The sequence below is a fragment of the Trachemys scripta genome, chromosome 10 (assembly GCF_013100865.1).
Source record: "Trachemys scripta elegans isolate TJP31775 chromosome 10, CAS_Tse_1.0, whole genome shotgun sequence".
NCBI classification, from domain to species: domain Eukaryota; kingdom Metazoa; phylum Chordata; order Testudines; family Emydidae; genus Trachemys; species Trachemys scripta.
In genome coordinates, this window is record NC_048307.1 from 68,245,640 (window position 1) to 68,267,596 (window position 21,957).

The 21,957-nt window shown below is 42.9% G+C and overlaps 1 protein-coding gene across 5 annotated transcripts in view; it reads left to right on the top strand.

The window, feature by feature from the left end:
* ADAMTSL3 (ADAMTS like 3) overlaps window positions 1-21,957 on the top strand; it is a 260,167-nt gene that overhangs the window by 150,000 nt on the left and 88,210 nt on the right. For all 5 annotated transcript variants that reach the window (XM_034783742.1, XM_034783741.1, XM_034783744.1 and 2 more), the window contains exons 7-8: window positions 4,827-4,953; window positions 21,391-21,465. In XM_034783742.1, the coding sequence (XP_034639633.1) occupies window positions 4,827-4,953; window positions 21,391-21,465 (202 nt within the window). The remainder of the gene's footprint in view (window positions 1-4,826; window positions 4,954-21,390; window positions 21,466-21,957) is intronic.

The following is a 21,957-nucleotide window of genomic DNA, read 5'->3' on the forward strand; positions in this document are numbered from 1 at the left end:
AAAATATAACACTAACTGTTTTAAATGTTTATCCCAAATTAGGGACTTTTGACTATTTTTCAATAAAACCCTTGGCCAGAATTTTCAAACCCGAGTGTCTAAAGTTAGGCTCCAAAATGCATATTTTGTCACTCAAGTAGAAGTGGCCTGACTTTCAAAGATGCCAAGCAACCTGCAGCTTCTATTGGCTTCAGTGGGATTAGTTCATGCTCAGCAACTCTGAAAGTCAGGCCAGCTCTATATAGGTATCAAAATACAGATCTAAGAGGCTAACTTCAGGCATCCACGTTGGAAAACATTGACCTATTGTGTATGCCATGTTCATTAAGGCCTTGATCCAGCAAAACATGTACACGTATGCTTAACTGTAATCTTGTGAGTAGCACTGCTGACCGGACACTAAAAGTCCGGTTACAGGAGTAACTGCAATCAGCCTCCCTGCCGGGGGGGGGGGGGGGGGGGGGGGGGGGGGGGGAAGAGCAGCTGCTGCTACCTGGAGGAGCTGCAGCTCAGCTCGAGAGAGGACTGGCTCTCAAGGATCCAGTTCCAGCGGAGAGAGGTAGGTACTGGCTCCGTGCTGTCCCAGGGCAGGGGGGGGAATCCTCTCCCCCTGCCCTCCCATTGTGCTTTTCCCTGGCCCCTGCCTTGCTCCAGGAACTGACCCCCATCCTCGTCCCACTGTGCTTTCCCCCCTAACCTCTGCCTCGCTCTGGGGACTGCTCCCGCCCCTTTGTCCCGCTGTGCTCTTGCCCCCGGCCCTTGCCTCGCCATGGTGGCCCACAAATGTGTTTGGCACTGGGCCCACAAATGGTTGATCAAGCCCTGATGGCCCCCATCACTGTAGTACCTGAGAGCCTCACAACCTTTAGTGTATTTATTCCCACAACATACCGGTGAGGTAGGGAAGTGTTGTTATCCCATTTTACAGATGAGGAACTGAGGCCCAAAGGGTAAGTCTACCTGTGATAAAGACCCATGGCTGGCCTGGGTCAGTTGACTTAGGCTCACAAGGCTCAGGCTGCGGAGCTATAAAACTACAGTGTAGAAATTCAGGACCATGGTGGAGCCCGGACTCTGATATGTCTCAGAGGTTGGGTTCAAGCAAAAGCCCAAACACTGCAATTTTTAGCCCCGCAGCCCAGGGCCCATAAGGCCAAGTCCACTAGCCCAGGCTCTGAGACTCGATATAGCAGTATAGATATACCCCAAAAGACTATATGATTTGCCCAAGGTCATACAGGAAGTCTGTGGTGGAGCAGGGAAGTGAACCTAAGTTGCAGCCCTGTGCCCTGACCACTGGATCATCCTCCTTCTCAAGAACATACCCCTTCTCTGCCTTATAAAGTATATGCAAATGTAACATGTTAACACACTGGGGCTCTTTGTCCCCCTCTAGTGGCTGGACCAAGTATTGAGGGTTCTGAGTCTGATTCTACCTCTGAGCTAATGGACCTGAGGTAAAATTTCCAAAGGGACTAAGGGCCAGATTTTCAAACATATTTAGGCACCTAAAGATGCAGATGGGCACTTAGTGGAATTTATAAAAGCATCCTAGGCTCTGTAAAATTTTACATCTGGTCTTTTACCTCAGGTGGTAGATTAATGGTTTAAGATCTGAGGTCCTGGCTTTTATATTCTTATACCTGACTTTTAAATCCTTAACCCAGTCCTGAAGTATAATGTTGGCAGCATTTGTCGTCTTCTACAACTGTTCATGTGTTAAGCTGTTTATGGGCAACATTATCTAAATTGTTCTGCACCCTCTCACAGACCTGTGCATAATTGCTCAAGATTGGCACTTATTTCTTTTTAAAATTAATACTCGGTTTAAACCTCTCAGGTTAGCACACACCAAAGCCCTTCATACTTGCAGAAAAAGAAGAGTTTCCTCTTGTAAATGTATTATTCTGCAGCAATTCTTACCATGGTACTAAAGCCACTTCCTTTTAAGTAAGCACCTTCCTGGTAAACCTAAACTAAGTTTTTCTTTCTGTCTTGATATCACAGTATATAAAATAGTGTCTAGATTAGAGAAAACCAATTCAGAAACCATCTGACCCTTGGGTTGAGAATTGACAAGATTTGTTTCTTAAAACAGTTAATGAGGAAATCAAAGATCAGAGCCTAAGGGGCAGGCATTTGGAAGTCTGCTTTCTTTGCTTTGCATATTCATAACCCTCTTCTGCTAGTCAACTTCATATGTACCTAGAGGAGCATATATTCCATAGAATGTCAAGGAAAATGCCTTGATCAGTTGAAGAGTTGCCCCCCAAAATGTGCCCAAAATTGCAGTGTGTCATGCTCCATACTGCTTAGAGGTCATACACACTCTGTAGTTGTAGATCAATTGAGAGTTTGCTTTGTTTTTGTTTGTTTTTCTGCCACCTGTTCAGCTCTTTCTGAAACTAATAGTAAATCTCCCACTGACCTAAGTAGGAACAGTATTGAGCCCTTCATACTGAACCCTAGTTTTGCTATTCACCTTAATTCAGAACTCATCTAATTGTATGCACCTTCCATTGAAGCCAATGGGGCAAATCCTGATCCCTTGGAATTGGTGGAATTCTGCCACTGACTTCAGGGGGACTGTCCTTTGTCTCAGGAGGACTTCAAGCCACTTTGAGGAGAGAAACTAGTCCAGTAACTTCTGGCCTTCCTATCATTTTGTTCCAGTTCTGGAGCTGCTTCCTTTCAGCTGTGGATGATTTCAGATTCAGAGCAGGCTGATAAGTCTCCTGGAGACAGGAATAACAAAGCTGAAACACTGATTGTTTCTTTAACAGTAAAATGCTGAATTAATGGGTATTGTCCTGAGAAGCTTGCATCTCCCTACAATCTCATCCTGTCTCTTTTTTCACAATGCTTCCTTTCCCTTTTCCTTATCGCTCCTTCTCCCTTATTTCTTGTATCTTATCTTTCACTTGTTTTTTGATCTTCAAAAGCAAGTTAATGCTGATTCTGCTACTCATTAATTATATAGCAATGCCAAACAGGCCTGCTTGGTTTAAGCAATAAACCACAGCTGAGTAATCAGAATCTCAAATATCATCTGTTACCCAGCTATCTAATAAAATATTTGTGGTCTCCTTCAAAGCAAAAGTCTAAGGGTCCAAATTTGTGGTGAGGTAACCACTGCATCCCCTCAACACTCAGGATCCAGCCATGAGGCTACAGTTCCCCCAGATGGCCCTTTTGGGGGAAGGGGGGAGGTAGAAGCTGGCTAGCCCAAGAGGGTTCCTTGGTTGCATCCTTTAGATTCGTGCCACTCAGCAAGTTGTGACACATTACCCAGTTCTGAACTACCAAGCAGAATGTGCTCTATTTGCCTCGCTATCATGTAGCACGGGGGGAGCAAAATCATAGACATGGAGCAGCTCCACCTCTTCATGTCTGGTTATGGATCTGCCTGCAGTGGTGCTGGAACAATTTGGATTGTGGGGGTGCTGGGAGCCATTGAACCAAAGTGTAAATCATGTATTTGATGGAAACCACATCAAGCCAGGAGGTGCGGCAGCACCTCTAGTTCCAGCACCTGTCTGCATGATTTGGGCCTTCTATGTCCATGGATCTCTGGCTTACAGAGAAATTGTAGGACTCTGCCTTTTGTGTGCTGACTCCATCCCTAATTCTCCAAGGAAAGCATGTGTCATTTCTTGGCAGCTAACCTTGCCCCTTCCATGCATTTTTATATGGCAAAGGGAACGTATGGGCCAATTTCACAGTTTTAACTCGGCTGTAAGTTGCGAGTTTCCACGGCATTTTTCACTGCTTGTCACTTCTGGGTTTGTAAAGAATTTCTCTCCATAATAGATTAGCTGCACCTTTGGGGGGTACTTGCTTAGAGCAGCTTGTCATACAAGGCAGTCTTAGGGCTGCAAGACAGTACTTAACATGTTACTTAATATTTGACGTCACCTGCACATATCGTGGTATAAAATCTCAGGTTAAAAATATGTGGGACAAAATATTGCTCTCCCTTTCAACAAATAGACATTTTTAATAAATTCTGTGTACTGCTCTTAAACTGTTTTCCCTCCTGAGCCCCATATTTCTTATGAAGAAACTGATTCAAATAAAAATGGACAGATATAACATCTGTGTGCTTTATAGTTTGGAGGGTTTTCATTTAACATTTTTTTCAAAGAGCTTGCTTAACACTTCGCTTTTCTGAAGATTCTTTTTCCATAGGTAGAATTTGCATCAGCATTAAGAAGTTTAGTTTGGAGACGGGGCACACAAAATAAACTCAAAACAGAATTGAAACCTTTAGGGTTTTCTAAATCCAAAATAGCTGAAGTGAACTAACTGGGAAAAAAAACTTATCTGGTGATGTGGGCCCATATCAGTTAAATTTTGAAAAACAAAGATATTAGATTATGAAAACTGCCAGGAGTTTCTTAACTATGGCTCTAAAACCAATGTGCTACTTTAATATTTAGCTTTGGTTGTTTACATGCTTTTCTTCGCTCAGACTGAATTTAGCAGGTGATGAAAGACAAATTCTAAATAACAAAGTAAAAGTTGACCCCTGTATGTTGTAGCGAATAACACCCAGCTTTATACATTTGGGAAAATAGTGGGAAAGTGACTCCTGTATTTCTATGCTTGGATATCTTAATGTATTTAATTGTTGTAACTCATCATTAAAATCATAGAAATTGCTTTTAAGACCCCATGTAGCTTAAATTTGAAAAGCAAGGTATGCTTTGAAAGAATGAGGCCAGCTCATAAAATCAAAAGGATAACATAATAAATAAAATTCCAGAAACCTGAGCATGTCTACTATAGCTTTGCCCTCCTTCTGACTGTGGTGTTGATGTTGGCAGGCAGTAGGCTGTGATCGACAACTTGGGAGTAATGCCAAGGAAGACAACTGTGGAATCTGTGCAGGAGATGGTTCAACATGCAGGCTTGTGAGGGGACAAGCTAAGGCACATGTTTCATCAGAAAAAAGTAGGTTGCAAATTGATCCTATGTTGATTTATCCTTGACTATGTTTTCTGCTTATATATTAACACAACCTATTGCAGAGTCTGACCTTTTCACTATATACTTGTTTGCAGTTATCCAAAGCTACTTATTATAAAGTCTGTGCTAGATTAGTCTATTGAAATTCCATGAGGGATACCACACATTAGAGTATAGCTAGGAAAGAATTTGAGATATGCTTTTTTTCTCCCCCCCCCCTTTTTTAAGAGCAATTCAATTTATTCTATCAGGAATAACCATCAAGATATGCATCTCATTTTATAGGGTATCCTCATGTTGCAATATATGTGACACTGGCAACATTTTCAAATCATGGAAACATCTTATGGATGGTCTTATGGAAATTGTTGCATGTGGTTGAAAATGCCTGGTTTTTAAGTTAACTCTACTCCCTTTTTAAGCTTCTAAGACAATTGTGGTTCAGAGGCAAGTTAACTACTTGCATGGTGCAGGACATACAAGGTTTAAAGAATTAGGACATACAAGGTTTAAAGACACATTAAGATTGTGTCTGCTCATTGTGTGTTTGAGTCAATCTGTACATTTTGTGGCAGATTCTGCCACCTTTACTCATGGTGAGTAGTACCTTACTCTATCAGTAGTTCTGTCAACCTCAGTAACACTATTCATGGGTTAAGGTACTTTCCAGAGTGAGAAGGAGGCAGAATTGGGCCCTTTGGGTTAGACTTGAGTAAAGGGCGACATGTAGTTGTGCTGCCCCAGGCGGAGCCACAGGAAAGATTTGCAACTCGGAGGTACCACTCTGACTATTTCTCCACAGCTCATATTTTGCTTCTCCTGTTCAACTGGCTCTGCTAGTAGGTGTTGGGGTGAACAGAGCTGTGGCTTTGCTGGCTCTCTAATCCTCACAACTCCCTCTCTGTCTCCATCCTCACCTCCTCCCTTCCCACTTACTCACCGTGGGTGAATAGCAGCTGCATAGAGCCTGTTCTCCCCGCAACTGTTCCCGGACTCACAATGTGGATAAATCCTGTACCATGCAGTGGAATGGGACCCTATTGGCTCCTTACTCCCCTGCAGAGCTGCATAGGGTGGAGTGACAGTCTAGCCCCTCTGAAGTCAGAGAGATCAGTGCAAGTATGAACAGACATTTTAGCAATGATCAAGAGTGGAGTAACTGCCATCTTGGAGGGCTGCACCAATTGTAGCACTTCGGGGTTAATCATTGTAATTCAGCCTCTGAACCATTCACTATCAATAAGATTTGGAAAGAGTTGTTGTACATAAAGTCATACGTAATACCTGTTGCAGTATCTCTAAATATTTTCATGCTGTTTCTGTGTCATAGCTTGTATATTACATTTTGTTTAAATGTGAATGTAATTTGAAATACATTACATACAGTTTGTCTTGGTGATGCACGTTACATTACATTGTGATGACGTAGACTCGGCTGTAAAATTTCATGCCAGAGCTTCCCCAACATTGTAATTTATATTTCTTGTTATTTGACAATTATGTATAGCTAATGTAACCAGATTTTTAAAAGGGACACATTTGTTGCAATTCTTTTTAGGATCAAGAAATTCTTTTCTAGAAGACAAAAGCACATAATTTATTTGATCTGCACTAGTGTTGCTAGTGCTACCTTCTGACTCAGTAGTGACACAGGCATATTTCTTGGAGTGGAGGTTTTTATCGAGTAATTTAGTATTCTGAATGTGTTCATCATAAAACATTGACCAGGTGTGATTAATGTTCATGTAGAGCAAAACAGCAGCTCACTTGACTGTTCTCTTCACTCTACACATACTCATTTCAATAGACTGTTTGTCCCCAATGAACAGAGCAAATTCTATTTAATTTAGCAGGAAGAAAAATTGTAATTATTACAAACCCAAATGTTTTTAATGTAATCAAAATAGGACATTTCAGGTGTACCCAAACAAGTTCTTGGGACATTGGGACATCAAATGAAAAATCAGGACATATGGCCTCTTTATGCATGGCCAAACATTATTCTCAGTGGTACCTCTCCAACTCCATACACTTCCATGGGGTTTGCAATGGATGTAACTGAGAATAGAATGTGGCCCAACAGGTCTGAGTAAAGTCTATTTTTTATTCTCTGCTGCATCCAAGCACAGCTCTGACATAGTGAACAATGGCAGCCACAAGGTGTAGGGTGCGGCTTCCTGACCCCCAGCCTCTTAGCCGCAGTGCAAGTCAGAATGGCAGGAGGCCTACTCTATGCTGCTGGCATAGGTTCTGTAATGGGAGATCAGGTGTAATGGATCTCTGTTCCACCATGCCCCCTCCCACTCCAGCCTTGTGCACAACATGCCTGCCTCTGTGTTATCTCCTCCCATTATGCCAGGGGTGGAGGACAGCTGGCGTAGGAGGTGGCTACGCCACATTTAAACCAGCAGAGATTCCCCTACACAGGGAGAATTGTCTAGGGGTAAAACCCAGGTGGTTTAAATGCACTTTGTGCCACCTCTGTAGCACACAGTAAATTTGTCAGACCGAGGAATGTGGCCAATGTGTGATAATTGAAGTAGAGTTTCAGGTTATATTTAGTAATAATAATAGAAAGAGCTTGTAAATAGGAGCAGAGTTCCAGGTTTTTGGAACTGTAGTGGTTAGATAGTTGGCAAATGGTCCAAGTAAATACTAGTTCAGTTCTTGTGATCTTGCAGCATGGCTAAGGTTTGGGGGCCTGATCTAAAGTCCTTATTAAGTCAGTGGAAAGACTCCTCCATTGTCTTTGACATCTTTGGATTAGACTCATAGCTCATTGTTTTCTCTGTTCTGCTGTGACAGTTTCTTAAGAAGGATTTGATTTGAGAGCAGCAGACAAACAAAAGCTTTTCTCTTTGGCTGTTTTCTCTCTCCTAAATGTTATATTTCATTGTGGTAGGTTTGGTTATAAAAATGAATATATCAGACACATAAGCAATACAACACACACAGAGACGTCACTCTTGCCTTGGCCTTATTGCTGTGATACTAGCAGACTTAAAACATTTTTTTGGCTTTGATTGTTCACATACCATATGGAAGTAGTTCCATATAATCATCCTGTGTGTGAATGAAATGTGGAAATAAAGCCATGTTTCTTTTGCGATAGTGTATCAGTAAAGGCGTACATAGTAAGTGAAGCCCTTAAGAAAACTTTGCCAAGAGAGTGTTTGTATCTAGGAATGTTGTGGGGTTAGTGTTGAGATGCTTGACATTGGCATGCTGATGTCTCTCTGTTAAAGAGAGAGCATGCAAGGTTGTGAATGAGATGTAAAATCCATTATACAGTGAAGCAAATTAAAGATTTGGGGAGAGGACGAGAGCCAAAGGCTTTATTATGGAAAAACGAGACATTTATCCAGAGACAATATTTAAATGACATTTTGAAAAAAAGAATTGGTATTAAAATTTAAGAGAAAAATAAGTCTCTAGATATGTTGGATCTGACACTAGCAGGAAATGGAATTTGAAATGTGGAGTTAATGAAATCTGGCCTTACTCAGTTCATGAAAAGTCTTTGCTAGCTGCAGATTTTTGATTTTTGTCATTTTTTCACTGAACACTTTATACAAAAGATTTTAGATGCAAACTATTTTAATTTAATTTTCTCATTACTTATTATTTCTTACTGTCAATGTGTAATTTACCATTGGTCACTAATTGTCACTTTACAATTTCATCCCAAAACATAATTTATTTAATCACAAAACTAATTTAAATTTTATCATAATATAGGTAGGACTGGTAGGTACCGCCTAATATTAAAGTTGCCTGATACTTCCCATTACAAGACCTTGGTTTTGGTCGTTTATAACTTTCCAAACTTTGACCATTAGAGCTGAAATTTTCCATCCAAGATGTCTTTGAAATGCTCTAGTTCCTCCATGCTTTGAAGCAGGGACTTTACATAAGTCAGAGAAGGGGGCCTTTGCATCGGGGATCCCTTTTGCCATCCCTGTGAAAAAGTGCCCAAATTTGGCAATTTTACAAGCAGGGCAGTCCCTACCCATATGCAAAGTACGCATGCATAGGGCACCAGGAAATTTGGGGCACCAAATTCCCTGGTGCCCTACGCAGCTGCGTGCTGCTCCAGCACCTGCCCCGCCTCTTCCCACCCCTGCTCCGCTCCAGCCCCACCCCCACTCCCCTGAGGACTGAAGCAAGGCTGGGCCTGCACTCACCGGTAGCGGGAAGTGCAGCAACCCTGCCCCAGCTGCACCGCCAGTGAGTGCTGGGGGGTGGTTCCCTCCTGCCGCCCCCAGCCAGCCCTGCCCCCCCCCGGAGGCCTGCCCCCCCACCCCACCAGGGGGCTGCGTATGGCCCCAGAATAGGTAGGGACAGTACTGTTTACAAGCCATTGAAAAATTGCAATTTGCACATGCCCAGTAGAGAATTCTTTGATTTTTAGCAGCATGGTCCACCCATCACAGCATCTAGTGCTGACCCCTCTGTGCATGCACCAGCCCCACAGAGCACCTTAGCATGCTCCAGCCCAAGGCTGCAGTGGATCAGAAGGATTTTCCCTGTAATTGCTGCTTCCAGGCACTCCAGGACAGGGTGGGCCTGGGCACTGGAATTGAGAGCAGAAAGTCTGTCTCTGTTGTATTCTTAATGACCCCTCTCCCGCTCCTTCCCCCCGCCCCCCGGGGACAAAAGCCAGACTGGAGGGAGGGAAAGGAGTAGAGTGGGACAAGGAGTCTAGTAAAACTGGGACGGAAGAAGGAAGAGAGAAACTCATCCTGGGTGCTGGAGGAAGAGGAAAGTCTGGGAGCCTATGAGGGAAATATGGAGGGACAGGGACCCAGTTGGCTTGTTGTGGGGAGAACAATGAGATTTGATGTAGAGACGGGGAGAAAGGGGGAGATTGGGGAGATTGGGGCTGGGTGGACAAGGAGACTTGGGACTATGAACTAATAAGAAGAACAGGGCCAGGAGTGTAGGGGGAGAGACAGATCTGACAAGGAGCTGGGGAGACCTGTGGGTGGCTGGGAAAAGGAGCCACAGAGGGTTTGTTGGGGGGACTGAGATTGGATAAGGAGTCTGGGGATAGAGACCAGGACTGTGAGCCACTGGTGGGGAGAGGAGAGACAGATTGGACAAAGAGTTGGGAGGAAAAAACTGGGAATGGCTGGACAAGGAGACTTGGGCTGGGTGTGGCAAGGGGGAGAACTAGGAATCAGACAGTGAGCCTGGAGGGGAAGAATAGAACTAGCTTGGTAAAGAGACTAGTATTGGGATGAGAAGCTAAAGGAGTGGAGACTGGGACTGGATCAGCAAGAGGACTTGGGACAAAGAGACAGGTGTGAGGAAGAGACAGGACTGGGTCAGGGAAGAGGACAAGGCAGAAGGAGTTAAGCTTAGAGGAAATGGCCAGAAGATGCCATGCCCACTAGAGCACACTTCCCTCCAGAGCTTGGAATGGAAGATTCCTAAGTCTCACCATTCCTCTTCTGTCAGCAGCTATCTGTGAAACCCTCTGGCAAAGTATCTCATCCGCCATGCTGTTCCACATGGAGCATGGTGGCCTATTACAGTCCTGCAATTAGTTACTCCTTTAAAGACTGAAGTCTGTGCAATGGATCTAAAGATACCCTCTGATGACCCACATGGGTATCAATATGATGCCACCTAATTAGTGCCCTGCCAAATTCACGGTTCATTTTGGTCAATTTCACGGTCATAGGATTTTAAAATTTGTAAATGTCATGATTTCAGCTATTTAAATCTGAAATTTCATGGTGTTGTAATTGTAGGGGTCCTGACCCAAAAAGGAGTTGGGGGGGGGGGTCACAAGGTTATTGTAGGGAGGATTGTGGTACTGCTACCCTTACTTCTGTGCTGCTGCTGCTGGCAGTGGCGCTGCCTTCCGAGCTGGGCAGCTGGAGAGTGGCAGCTGCTGGCCGTGAGCCCAGCTCGGAAGGCAGAGCTGACGTCAGCACACGCACAGAAGTAAGGATGGCATGGTATGGTATTGCCACCCTTACTTCTGCATTGCTGTCTGCAGAGGTGGGCCCTCCGCCAGCAGCCGCCTCTCTCTGGTCACCCAGCTCTGAAGGCAGCAGCGCAGAAGTGAAAGTGGCATGGTATTGCCACGCTTATTTCTGTGCTGCTGCTGGCTAGGAGCTGCCTTTGGAGCTGGACGCCTGGCCAACAGCTGCCACTCTCCGACTGCCCAGCTCTGAAAGCAGTGTAGAAGTAAGGTGGCAATACCACAACCCCCCTAAAAGAACCTTGTTACCCCCCCTGCAACTCCCTTTTGGGTCAGGACCCCCAATTTGAGAAACACTGGTCTCCCCCCATGAAATCTGTATAGTATAGTGTAAAAGCACACAAAAGACCAGATTTCATGGGGGGAGACCAGATTTCATGGTCCGTGACATGTTTTTCATGGGGGGTTTTCATTGGCGTTTTTCATGGGTGTGGAATTTTTTTCAGTTTCCTTTTTTAAAAACCTAGGAAATTAAACATACAAAAACTGTGTTATAGGAGCATAATTAGGTTGCAAATTCAAGCACTCAAAAGTTACAAAATGCCAGAAGTATCAATTTCCTCCTAGGGAGTTCCTTCAGAGCAGGTTTGATTACTGTACAGCAAATAAGACACGGAACAATGAGGAGTAAACCAAAGTAAGTGAGCACTGTCCATTGTGTGCACTGAATGAAGAAGGGAACCTGGGAGGGAAATAGTATGTGATAATGTAATTAAACACAATATCATGATGCATAATCTCAAGGGGGGCAAATTAAGAAAACATTAATTCTGGCATTTCCTAACTTTTGAGTTCTTGACTCATACAAAACAAATAATTGGCTTGGAAACATTGTGCCCCAGAATTCATTATGTATTTCACTTAGTAGCTCACAAAAGATGTTCAGTACCATTTGATCAGCTCTCATTACGTAGTCTGTTATGCAGAGGAACTTTGTGTTTCTGTAAGTGGTTGACTGAAGAAGAGTGTGTGTGTGTGTGTGTGTGTGTGTGTGTGTGTGTGTGTGTGTGTGTGTGTAACACATTTTAGAATGTAAGGCTTGTTCATTATGTATAATGCATGAGCTGTTTTCTTCTCTTCTTTATTCCCTCCCCAAATGGAGAATGAACCAGTAACTCTACAGAGTGAAATCCATGCAGTCTTTTCTAAACACCGATAGTTCTGTGAAGGAAGAACAGTCTACTACTTTCTCTTCATGGGAGTTCGTTTGGTTGGTTGGTTTGGAATTACTCTTGGACTTACGAGACTTGCTTGCTTTCCTGATCTGTCTTGGCTTGTGTAGGAAAACTCTGGTTTATGAACATTGGCTGTCCCATTGTGTATTGTACATTTCATTTCCCTGAGATCCATTTGCCTGACAGGCTGCTAATTGTATGTCTTTATTCATAAAAATCATTGAAAGAGTTTTGTTGATTTAAGTGACAGCCTGAGTCATTCTGTTCCAAATTTTAACTGGAAAAAATTCTTACTCCTAAGCTAAAATTCCCTATAAAAGAGGCTGATGATACTTCTGATAGATCTAAAACAAAACTTGATCTCGAACTCAACAGTGTATGTCCTGTTTTTAAAATGTGTCTCTGTGGTGTATAGTACAGAAGCTCAGTATATAATAAGTAATTTCATTTGTAGTGTTAGGCCAGGGGTCGGCAACCTTTGGCACGTGGCTAAGCACCCTGGCAGGCCGGGCCAGTTTGTTTACCTGCCCCGTCCGCAGGTTCGGCTGATCACGGCTCCCACTGGCCACAGTTCACCGCTCCAGGCCAATGGGAGCGGTGGGAAGCGGCGCGGGCCGAAGGACGTACTGGCCACCATTTCCCACCACCCCCATTGGCCTGGGACGGCGAACTGCAGCCAGTGGGAGCTCCGATCAGCCAAACCTGCGGAGGTGGCAGGTAAACAAACTGGCCCGGCCCGCCAGGGTGCTTACCCTGACGAGCTATGTGCCAAAGGTTGCCGACCCCTGTCTTAGGCAATGAGGTCAGTGCAAGCAGACCCCTGTGTCAATTAAATTCACCGTGGGTGCAAGGATCTACCTATGCAGAGTTCATTGCAGGCTCAGAGCCTGTGCTCACATGCCAAGCTAGTTACTTGCCGCAGAATACCAGAAAGCAAGAATGCTATAGAGACCCATTGTTTTGTGTTATTTGAGTATGATTTATGCTGTATATTCTGTTTGTAGATCAGCTTTTAATAATAATAATTAATAATCTCAATGTGAAGGCTATATCATAATATAATTCATTTTCATTCAGATCAGTGGTCTTTATTCTTGTATCATTTATAATACTGCACCGATGGGTGATTATCAAACAGTTAGAAATAGCAATAAAAAAGAATACTGAATAATAACCTGTCTTTGAATTAAGAGCTACACCAAAAGTTGTCTGCATATGCTGAATATCTGATACATTGCTTGAACTGAAAATAAAGGTCCAAATCATGGCTGGTTCTTGTGAGTAGTCCCACATAAGTCAGTGGCACTACTCACGTAAGTAAGCTGAACAGGATATGGTCTAGAAAGTAAGTCAATGAGGGGAAGCAAACACTTCTATATTTGTCCAGCTTGCCTCTGTAAAGACATGTCATGTACTCGAGTGGTAATCAGACACAATCAGAACAGTGTAGAAGGCATCATGTAACTTGCTCTGCTAATGTAATGGCATCACTGCCCCTGCAAAGTAAAGTGTGATCCAAGCTAGGGCATCGCTTAGAATACAGGGGTGAGAGCCAGGACTGATAACAAGTTGGATAGCGCCCAGCAACAGCTTGTATCAAGAGAAAGTTGTTAGGAAAGTACTGGGGGCTAGTGTATTTTATTGCAATGGGAGCTGATAGGAAGCTCTTACACAACTATGAATTTAGGTTAGGGCAACTGGATTAAACCCTGCCACAAAGGGACCATTTTTTTACTCATCTTTGGTTTTGATTTTGGTTAAGTTAATGGTACCCCAACATGCCATACCAAGGTCCCAAGTGGTGTTGGCCATGATTGCACAGCGATATAATATTTCCATTAGACTATCTTCTTCTGTTAATTATTATTATTATAGTAGCACACAAAGGCCTCAGTCAGGGGCAGGCACCCTTAATGTGTTAGGCTCTGTACAAACACATAGGATGTTGTGGCCCCTGCCCCAGTGAGCTTTCTATCTAATTTAAGACAAGATGCAACATGAAAGTGAAATGATGACAATAACAGTAATAAGCGCACAGTAATGTGGGCTAGTGATGTGCGCACTGGTCACTGGCTAGAGCCTGGCTATAAATTGCTTGTTGGTTGACATAACTGGCAGTGATACTGTGAAGTGGGTTATCTTTGCCTTCATACTGTAGTTACAGGGAATAATTGCAGGTGTTTTTATAGCATAGGACAGTGTTTCCCAAACTTGGGATGCCACTTGTGTAGGGAAAGCCCCTGGCGGGCTGGGCCGATTTGTTTACCTGCTGCATCTGCAGGTTCGGCCAATCGCAGCTCCCACTGGCCACGGTTCGCTGCTCCAGGCCAATGGGAGCTGCTGGAAGTGGCGGCCAGTACGTCCCTCGGCCTGCGCTGCTTCCAGCAGCTCCCATTGGCCTGGAACAGCAAACCACGGCCAGTGGGAGCCGCTATCGGCCGAACCTGCGGAGGGGCAGGTAAACAAACCGGCCCAGCCTGCCAGGGGCTTTCCCTACACAAGCAGTGTCCCAAGTTTGGGAAACACTGGCATAGGAGGATAATGTGATCTATAAAAACCTATAAGTATATAAAAAGCTCAAGATATCCAGAGAGCTACTAGAGGGGGAAAGCATACTTGCAGTCTGTGCTGTTCAAATCATTTGACTCCAAAGATCGCACCTTCATAGTACCACAGATGTGGTGAAATACTGGCTTCATAGGCAATACACAGTTTGGATGTGCATAGCAATAAGATACTTAATATTCATATTGTTGAGCTATTTAAATAAGATACACCCTAAACAATGAAGGTAGGGTTTAGTAAAACAAACACTTGCAATGCTTTCATTTGTTAAATTTATCAGGTTCTGATAAGACAAAGATAGAAGAAATAAACCTTTGATAGTTATTTCTCTCAGACATGGATGCAGGAACAGGGAGTCGGGACACCTGGGGTTTGTTCCCATCTCTTCCAGTGACTTGCAGCAAGTATCTTAACCTCTCTCTGCCTCAGTTTCTCCATTAGTGAAAAATGGGATTAATAGTTACCTAATTATTGCAAAATGCTATATAAATGTAAAAGATTATACATATGTGAAAGAGGAGAGATTGCAGAAGTGGTCAGTATTCTCCAGTACCCAATTGACAGCCAGTTCCAGTCTTGCTCATGATTCATGGCTTACTTGATGTGGAGTTATTGCCAGTGACATTAGAGCTTCCATTCATGAGCTCATAGGAGTTATGGAGTCTCATTTATCTAGTGTCCTTTATAGGAAAAATATTTTTAATAATTTCAGCAACTATTCGACAGTCTAGTCACTGTCCAAAAGTAGCATGAGAATCATTTGGATTTTTGCCTTAAACCAGTCATATGTGTTTGACTCAAAGTCTGTATTCTAACAAGTACCCTAAAGCTACAATAACTTTAGCTTTCTGCGGCAGGCTATGCAAATATAACCGCATTCCTAAATGTTGGTGCTATCCTGTGATTTATCTAATTTTACCCCATCCCCTACTCTAGGACATCTCTGGGGATTCTGCTTGGAGATCGGACATTAGCTTAGAATAAGTGTCAGCAACTGATATTTCATTGTGTTGAGTGGCAGCAGTCTCAGCTGTTTTTTATCTCCCTAATGATTCATTATCCTTTTTATTTTATAAAACTTGCCATGAATGTTTCAATATTAAGGCTTGTCTGCACAGAAAGTTAGTGTGAAAAAGCTAGGTTGTGATTTTAAAGTCCAATAGCTACTCATGAACTCCCTGTGTGGACACTCTCTTATTTTGCACTGAGAGAGCCTTTTGCAGTTTAGCTTAATACACTTTAAAGTGGACTAGGCTCAATGGCACAAAGGCATTTTTAGTGTGGAATACGAGTGTCCACATAGGGAGTTAGTGCCAAATAGCTGTTGTGCTTTAAATTTACAACACTAGCTTCCCCTGTAGACAAGCCTTTAGTGAGTTCACTTTTCCACTCACAATGTACTTAACTTTTAACTGTACTGGGCTGGACCAACTTAAATCGAGCAGCTTTGTTGCATTGTGTCATGCCACCCTTTCTGTGCTCCAGTCTTAAGGTTTGTAATAAGAGTGTTTCATGCAACTCCCTTTGGAAAGCATTCCAGGAAAGCATGAATATTCTAGGAGCCTTTTGTAAGTCTGCTTTATAATTAGACAGGAGAGAGACTACATTGTTCCATCACATATATTGGGAAGCTGATGAAGATAAGGATGTATTTTAGTCTCACTTGTATTTGCATAACAGTTTCAGAGGGGGCTCAGGAATGTGGCTCCCCCATTTTCAGTCCCAGGAATCTGGGTGTGATCTTACTGACTCTGGGACTCTCTCTGAAATCCAATGTCTAAACTCCCACAATTGTCATCTAAAACTGAAATGACCCAATACGCTGAAAAGTGAGTGCCATATTTATTATGTGCATCTGAATGTTGTGTGTGTTTGAGATATTTGACAGAGCATAGTGACCAGTCCTTGAGCTACGACAGAAGGTGGAATATTACTCCAACACAGCAAAATGCAGGATAAGGATGATTTTAAAAAAACAGGAGTCTATAAAATAAGCAGCCTCAGGCAGGAGATACAAGATGCTAGTCATGTGTGCCTTGGTTTTTAATGGGAACGGTGGTGACCTAATGCCAGGCATTTCCTTCCAGCTTTCGTGCATGGTAGTGTTATGATTTTTGGCTCATTTGATTTTCAGCTATAGATAAAAGCTAGCAATTAAGCTTCAAAGATATAGAAATAGTATAAAAATGGTTTTGGAATCTCTAAGTACAGAACCTGGAGTAGCCACTTCCTCTTAAATTTTTATAGGCGTTTGTATGCTTTTAACAGTATGAGTTCCATTGATTTAATGGGAACTGTGCCATTTAAAAACCACTGCACACCACTTTGGCAATACAAGGGCTCGTGTTCCAGTAAGCATGTGGAGCATGTACTTTCCAGGGAGAACCAGAGACCTTTTAAATTGTTAGATTGGGAGCGAGAGGCTGGCTCATGCTAAGCCCCCTTTGCACTGATATAAAGCTCCCCTAAAGGCAGGGATAGCTAAGGGTTCCCATGGCATGGGGAATGCTCAGTTGATGTGGAGCTAGCTAGGATAACTCTTTCCATTTCCCCTCTTCCCCTCCGTCATTAATGTTACTGTTGTGCCTAGGGGCCCTAGTCATGTCGTGCTGTATAAACCCAGAACACACAAGATGGTCCTGTCCCCAGAGAGCTTACAATCCAAAAGCCCACACTGCAATGCCTTGCCAGCATTATTGTCCATGATCATAATATGAATTGGGAAGCCAATTAGAAACTGCCCATTTCCTGAGGGCTTTCTCTGACTAATTCATTTGTTGGCTGGATACAGGGCAACCACTGGTGTAGGAAGGCTCCCAACACCAGGAAAAGCAGCCCTGTTTGTGCATACAAGCATTACGCTTGGCCTAGTGATACCCATGTGTAGCTCAGGCCCAGTAGAGAAGCAGCGGATGATCAGCATCATGTTCTTTCCCTTCATTTGCCACAGAAACACTGATTGTCCTTGTTGCTCATCCTGAAATTTGCCTCTGTTACTGGTAAGAATGACCATTTGCCTGAGTTTCTGAATGCTGTCTCAGCTCATCATTGCCTCTGGGTGTGTCCCATTTTCAAACTCCTGAGTTTTTCTTTGGCAGCTGGAAATATTGTTCTGAGCAACATTAGTGGCCCGGGCTGGTCCAGACACATTGTTGTACATGCCCACTTTGTCTCCCATGAGGCAAGAAAATCGTGTTGTGGTGCCAGCCTTACCAAATAGCATGATAGCAAACTTTGCACCCCCACCAGAACTTTGGGCCTACTAGGGAACATTGCAGCGAGTGTGGAATATGTCAGAGGTTCTGCTGAAGGAATGTGAAACGGGAGCTTTCAGGACTACTAAGATTGAACTAGACTAGTGAAGTGGGGGAAGAATGGCAGAAGTCATAGGGTGGCCTTGCCTGGAGCACCCTCCTCTGGCAGGCCGCAGCATGACAAGCATACCTGTCTCAGTTTCCCCTTTCCACAGCCAGTGCAAAGGAACATGGTTTCTTTGTGTCTGATACAAAGCCCACCTCTGGGCATAATTTATTCACATACACCAGTGCAATACTTCCTCCAAACCTTGTAGTAAAACCAACTTCTAGTAGCCACAGTAAAGAAACCTTTTTCCTGTTCCTCTCTCCATAGACATCACCAGCAAGAATCAATAGCAGCTCTTGTTCTCAGTTCCTTTGGCCCCTGATCCAGGGCCCCACTCTCTAGGCCTCCCTGATTGAGATTGACCAGTCTTCCTGCTGCCGTTCACCCAGGGCTTTAGGCCTCCTCATCCTGCATGGTTCCACTCCCCCAAACCTCCCTGCCTGGGAGTCATACCCCTGGTCAGGGGATCCACCCTTCTGCAACAACCCTCTTGCTTCCAGACTTGGCTTCTTCTGACCAAGCTGGATCTTCCCCTTTGCCTGGGGGCCACTGCCCAAGCCTCCTACTCAGCAGCGGTCCCCAGCTTTGGTCAGTTTTTACCAACAGCTTCCTCCAAGCTCCTCACCAGCAACTCAGTAACAGCTCTGCTTCCAAACTCAGCCCCCTGCCAAGTAACTCCTGGCAGCTCTTCCTTGCTGCTTCTCTCCCCTTTGGGTTGCAAGCACCTCTCACCTACCCCTTCCTGGTTCCCTCAGGCTGTGATTTGCTAGGTCTCTGACTAACCAGGTATCCTTCTTTCTAGGGTCCCCAGGCCCTCTTTTGAGCCTGTTACAGACCAGAGTTACAGTCACCCCTACCACACAACCCTACAAATTTGCCACTTTGAGGCACTTCACAGAAAGTCTCACTGAAACCAATGGCTCAGGGTGCTCAGTGCTCTCCAGGATCAAACCCTTCTTAGAGGCTGTGTGCCCTGGCCAGGGTCTGTTTGGCTTACAAGGAGAGGTAGAGTCATTGATTAAGTGGGGTCAGACAGGCCCCTGGAAACCTGTCTTGTCTCTAATGCTGGAGGGCACTTATTATTATTTGTTTATTATTTGTATCATCATAATGACTAGTCCCGAATTCAGCAGTTATTTCATTGTACTTAAAGGAATAGTCATTCATTACCTTTTGGCTATTGATTGCAATTCAGCTGATGAAAAACCAAGAAGCAAAGAGATATTAAGTGGCTGAGTAGTTAATGTGTTTTCCAGGTCTCCTTAGCTGTGTTATGGTTCTGACTGTAGTATTTTGCATGCTGATGGAATACTTATATATGAAATTAACAAGGATCACATTTCATTATGTCCAAAATAAATGGTTATATTTAAATAACTTTCCTAGAGATTGGAAATATAAAAACTGTAATGTAAGAAGGTGATTATTTCAGAAGAAAATAATTGCAGTGTTTGTTTGAAGTATCCTGAACATTTGGCAGTATTTTATACTTATGCTAAGGAGAGGTAAACCAGAAGCTGATAATTTAGCATCTACTGTAAAAAGGCCTTGTTTCACATTGAAAGAAAGAATTCTTCAACTATTTTAGTTAAAAATTATAACCCAAATATTCTCAAAATATTGTACGAGTATTTCTGAAGCAGTGTATTGCTAAACTTCAGTTAATAGGTTACGGTTACTTTCTTGAACCCACTACAGTGAAATCCACCACAACAAACACATAGCATAAGGATAGACTTACCTACAGAATCAAGTGATTGAATATGAGACTTTACTGTTCTTATGGGTACTTGGCAATACCAGGGCAGTTTGCTAGGAGAAATGTAAAATGTGTTTATCCTCCATTATGTTCATGGTTTTGTGATTACTTTGTAGGATTTGTTCTTCTTTTGCACTGCCAGTGAGAAAAAGAAAAGTTATATTTTTTTTGGTTTTGTTTTTTTGGTTTCTCAAGGCACCGGGCTAGGAAGCCTTATCAGATTTTCACCATTCCTTTAGCCTCAGCTACATTATTTTTAACTTTCCAAGGGGCTGATGATGTTTACATTGAATCAAATGGCAAACTTCCTATTGAATTAAATGAAAGTAGGATTAATCTTATCTTCCATCTCTCTCTCTACATTTCTTCATGGACTTCGGATGTAGTAACCTACTTCGAGGCAACCTAATAGCACCTGGGTGTTATTCTTAGGTAATTTAAAATACAGATTAACCTGTATGGGATATGCCTGCAGAGAGTGTCTCTGTGTAGATATTGGCCAATGTGGTTGATATGTGGAGAATTGGGTTTGCAGCTTTATGACGTTTGGGTTGGAACATGATGGATGTGGGAAGGGGCAAGGTCAAGGGGCTGTCAGGTCTCTGTGGCATCAACCCCCTCCCCTCCAGAACCTATGGGGATTTAGAACTCAGGACGATGCTGATCCCTTTTGCACACTAACTCTTCCCCCTTCCGAGGGTATGGCACATGATGGAGCGGAGAGGCCCTGTATCCAGAATCATTAGACCCCAGGGTCTGTTTGCTTCTCCATTGATTTGCCATTGGACCTTGGCTAAGTCTCAGGATGCCCATCTATAAAATGGAGGCAGTAATACCCACCCACCTTTGTAAAGCACTCCGAGATCTACAGATAAAAATAGTTATATATAAGTTAAGTGTGATTATTGTTAAGGGGTATTTCAGGCAAGCAAAAGCTTTTTTGTTGTTGGATTGTCCTGTTTGATGCTGGTTTGGTTTATAGTTTTAACTTGGGACCGTTCCTGGAAGGAATAATCTTATATTGTAAGTTACAAGCAGACTTTGTTATAATTTGCTCTTAACTGGTCTGTAATTGGTTAAGGGTTAGTGTTATGTAGATGATTTATTTCCTGTAAATCCTGCCACTTATTAAAGTTGTGACCTGCTCTAGGAAATGAGGTGTGGGCAAAATGAAACTGAACAGCTGGAGGTACTGGGGGATTGCAAGGGGAAACACTACTTAAGGGATTTGCTAAGTCTGTCCAGTGATTAGGAAATAAAACTAGGACAACAAAGTATAAATATGCACCTAATGTACTACTGACATTTTAGTTGTTTTTGTTAATGGAAAATAATTTACCAATAGCAGGAAAGATTTACACGTCCATATGTAGGTCTTAATAGCTGCATAGCTTACCAAACAGACTTGGTGTATTATACTTAATAAAATAACATATTATTTTAATAGAAAAATTGTGGAACCTGTTAAATATTTTCTGAGACACATTTGACAGTTTTCAGTCTAGTTACGTGATGTGATAATTCCCTGGTGCAAGATCATTTCTAAAACAGTTTCTTAATTTTCCTAGGGGAAGAAATTGTGATTGCTATACCTCATGGGAGCCGCAGTGTGAGACTTACACTGAAAGGACCAGCACACTTTGGTATGAATAATTTTTTATATATTACTAGGCAGAGAATAAAACCAGAACCTTTTATCTGAGTGCATCCAAACTTCAAGTGTTTTGGCAAGATCAAAGCCTTGATTCCTCTTCCTGTTTTTAATTTTCAACCCAAACTGTTCGTACAGAATATTAACATTACATTGATTTTGGCTTGTTTTCAAAGAAGTTGGTTTAAAAATCACAATGGTATGAATATATGTGTAGTTATGGTTTCTTTATAATGCTGAACTGTACAAGAATTCTTGTATAGAGTATCTAAAATAAAGTACACTATTCACGAGACTTGGAAAACCTTCCATCAAAACTATGTTCAGTGGAGGACTGAATGGGCTTTAGATCAGCAATACGTATATACACCAGTGATAGGCACTATTTACAGATCTTTGAGAGAGAGAGAACTGGTAATTGGACTTAGACACCAAGTAACCAGTTCAAATCCAGACAAGGCTGATAATGACCCAAAATGGGTTC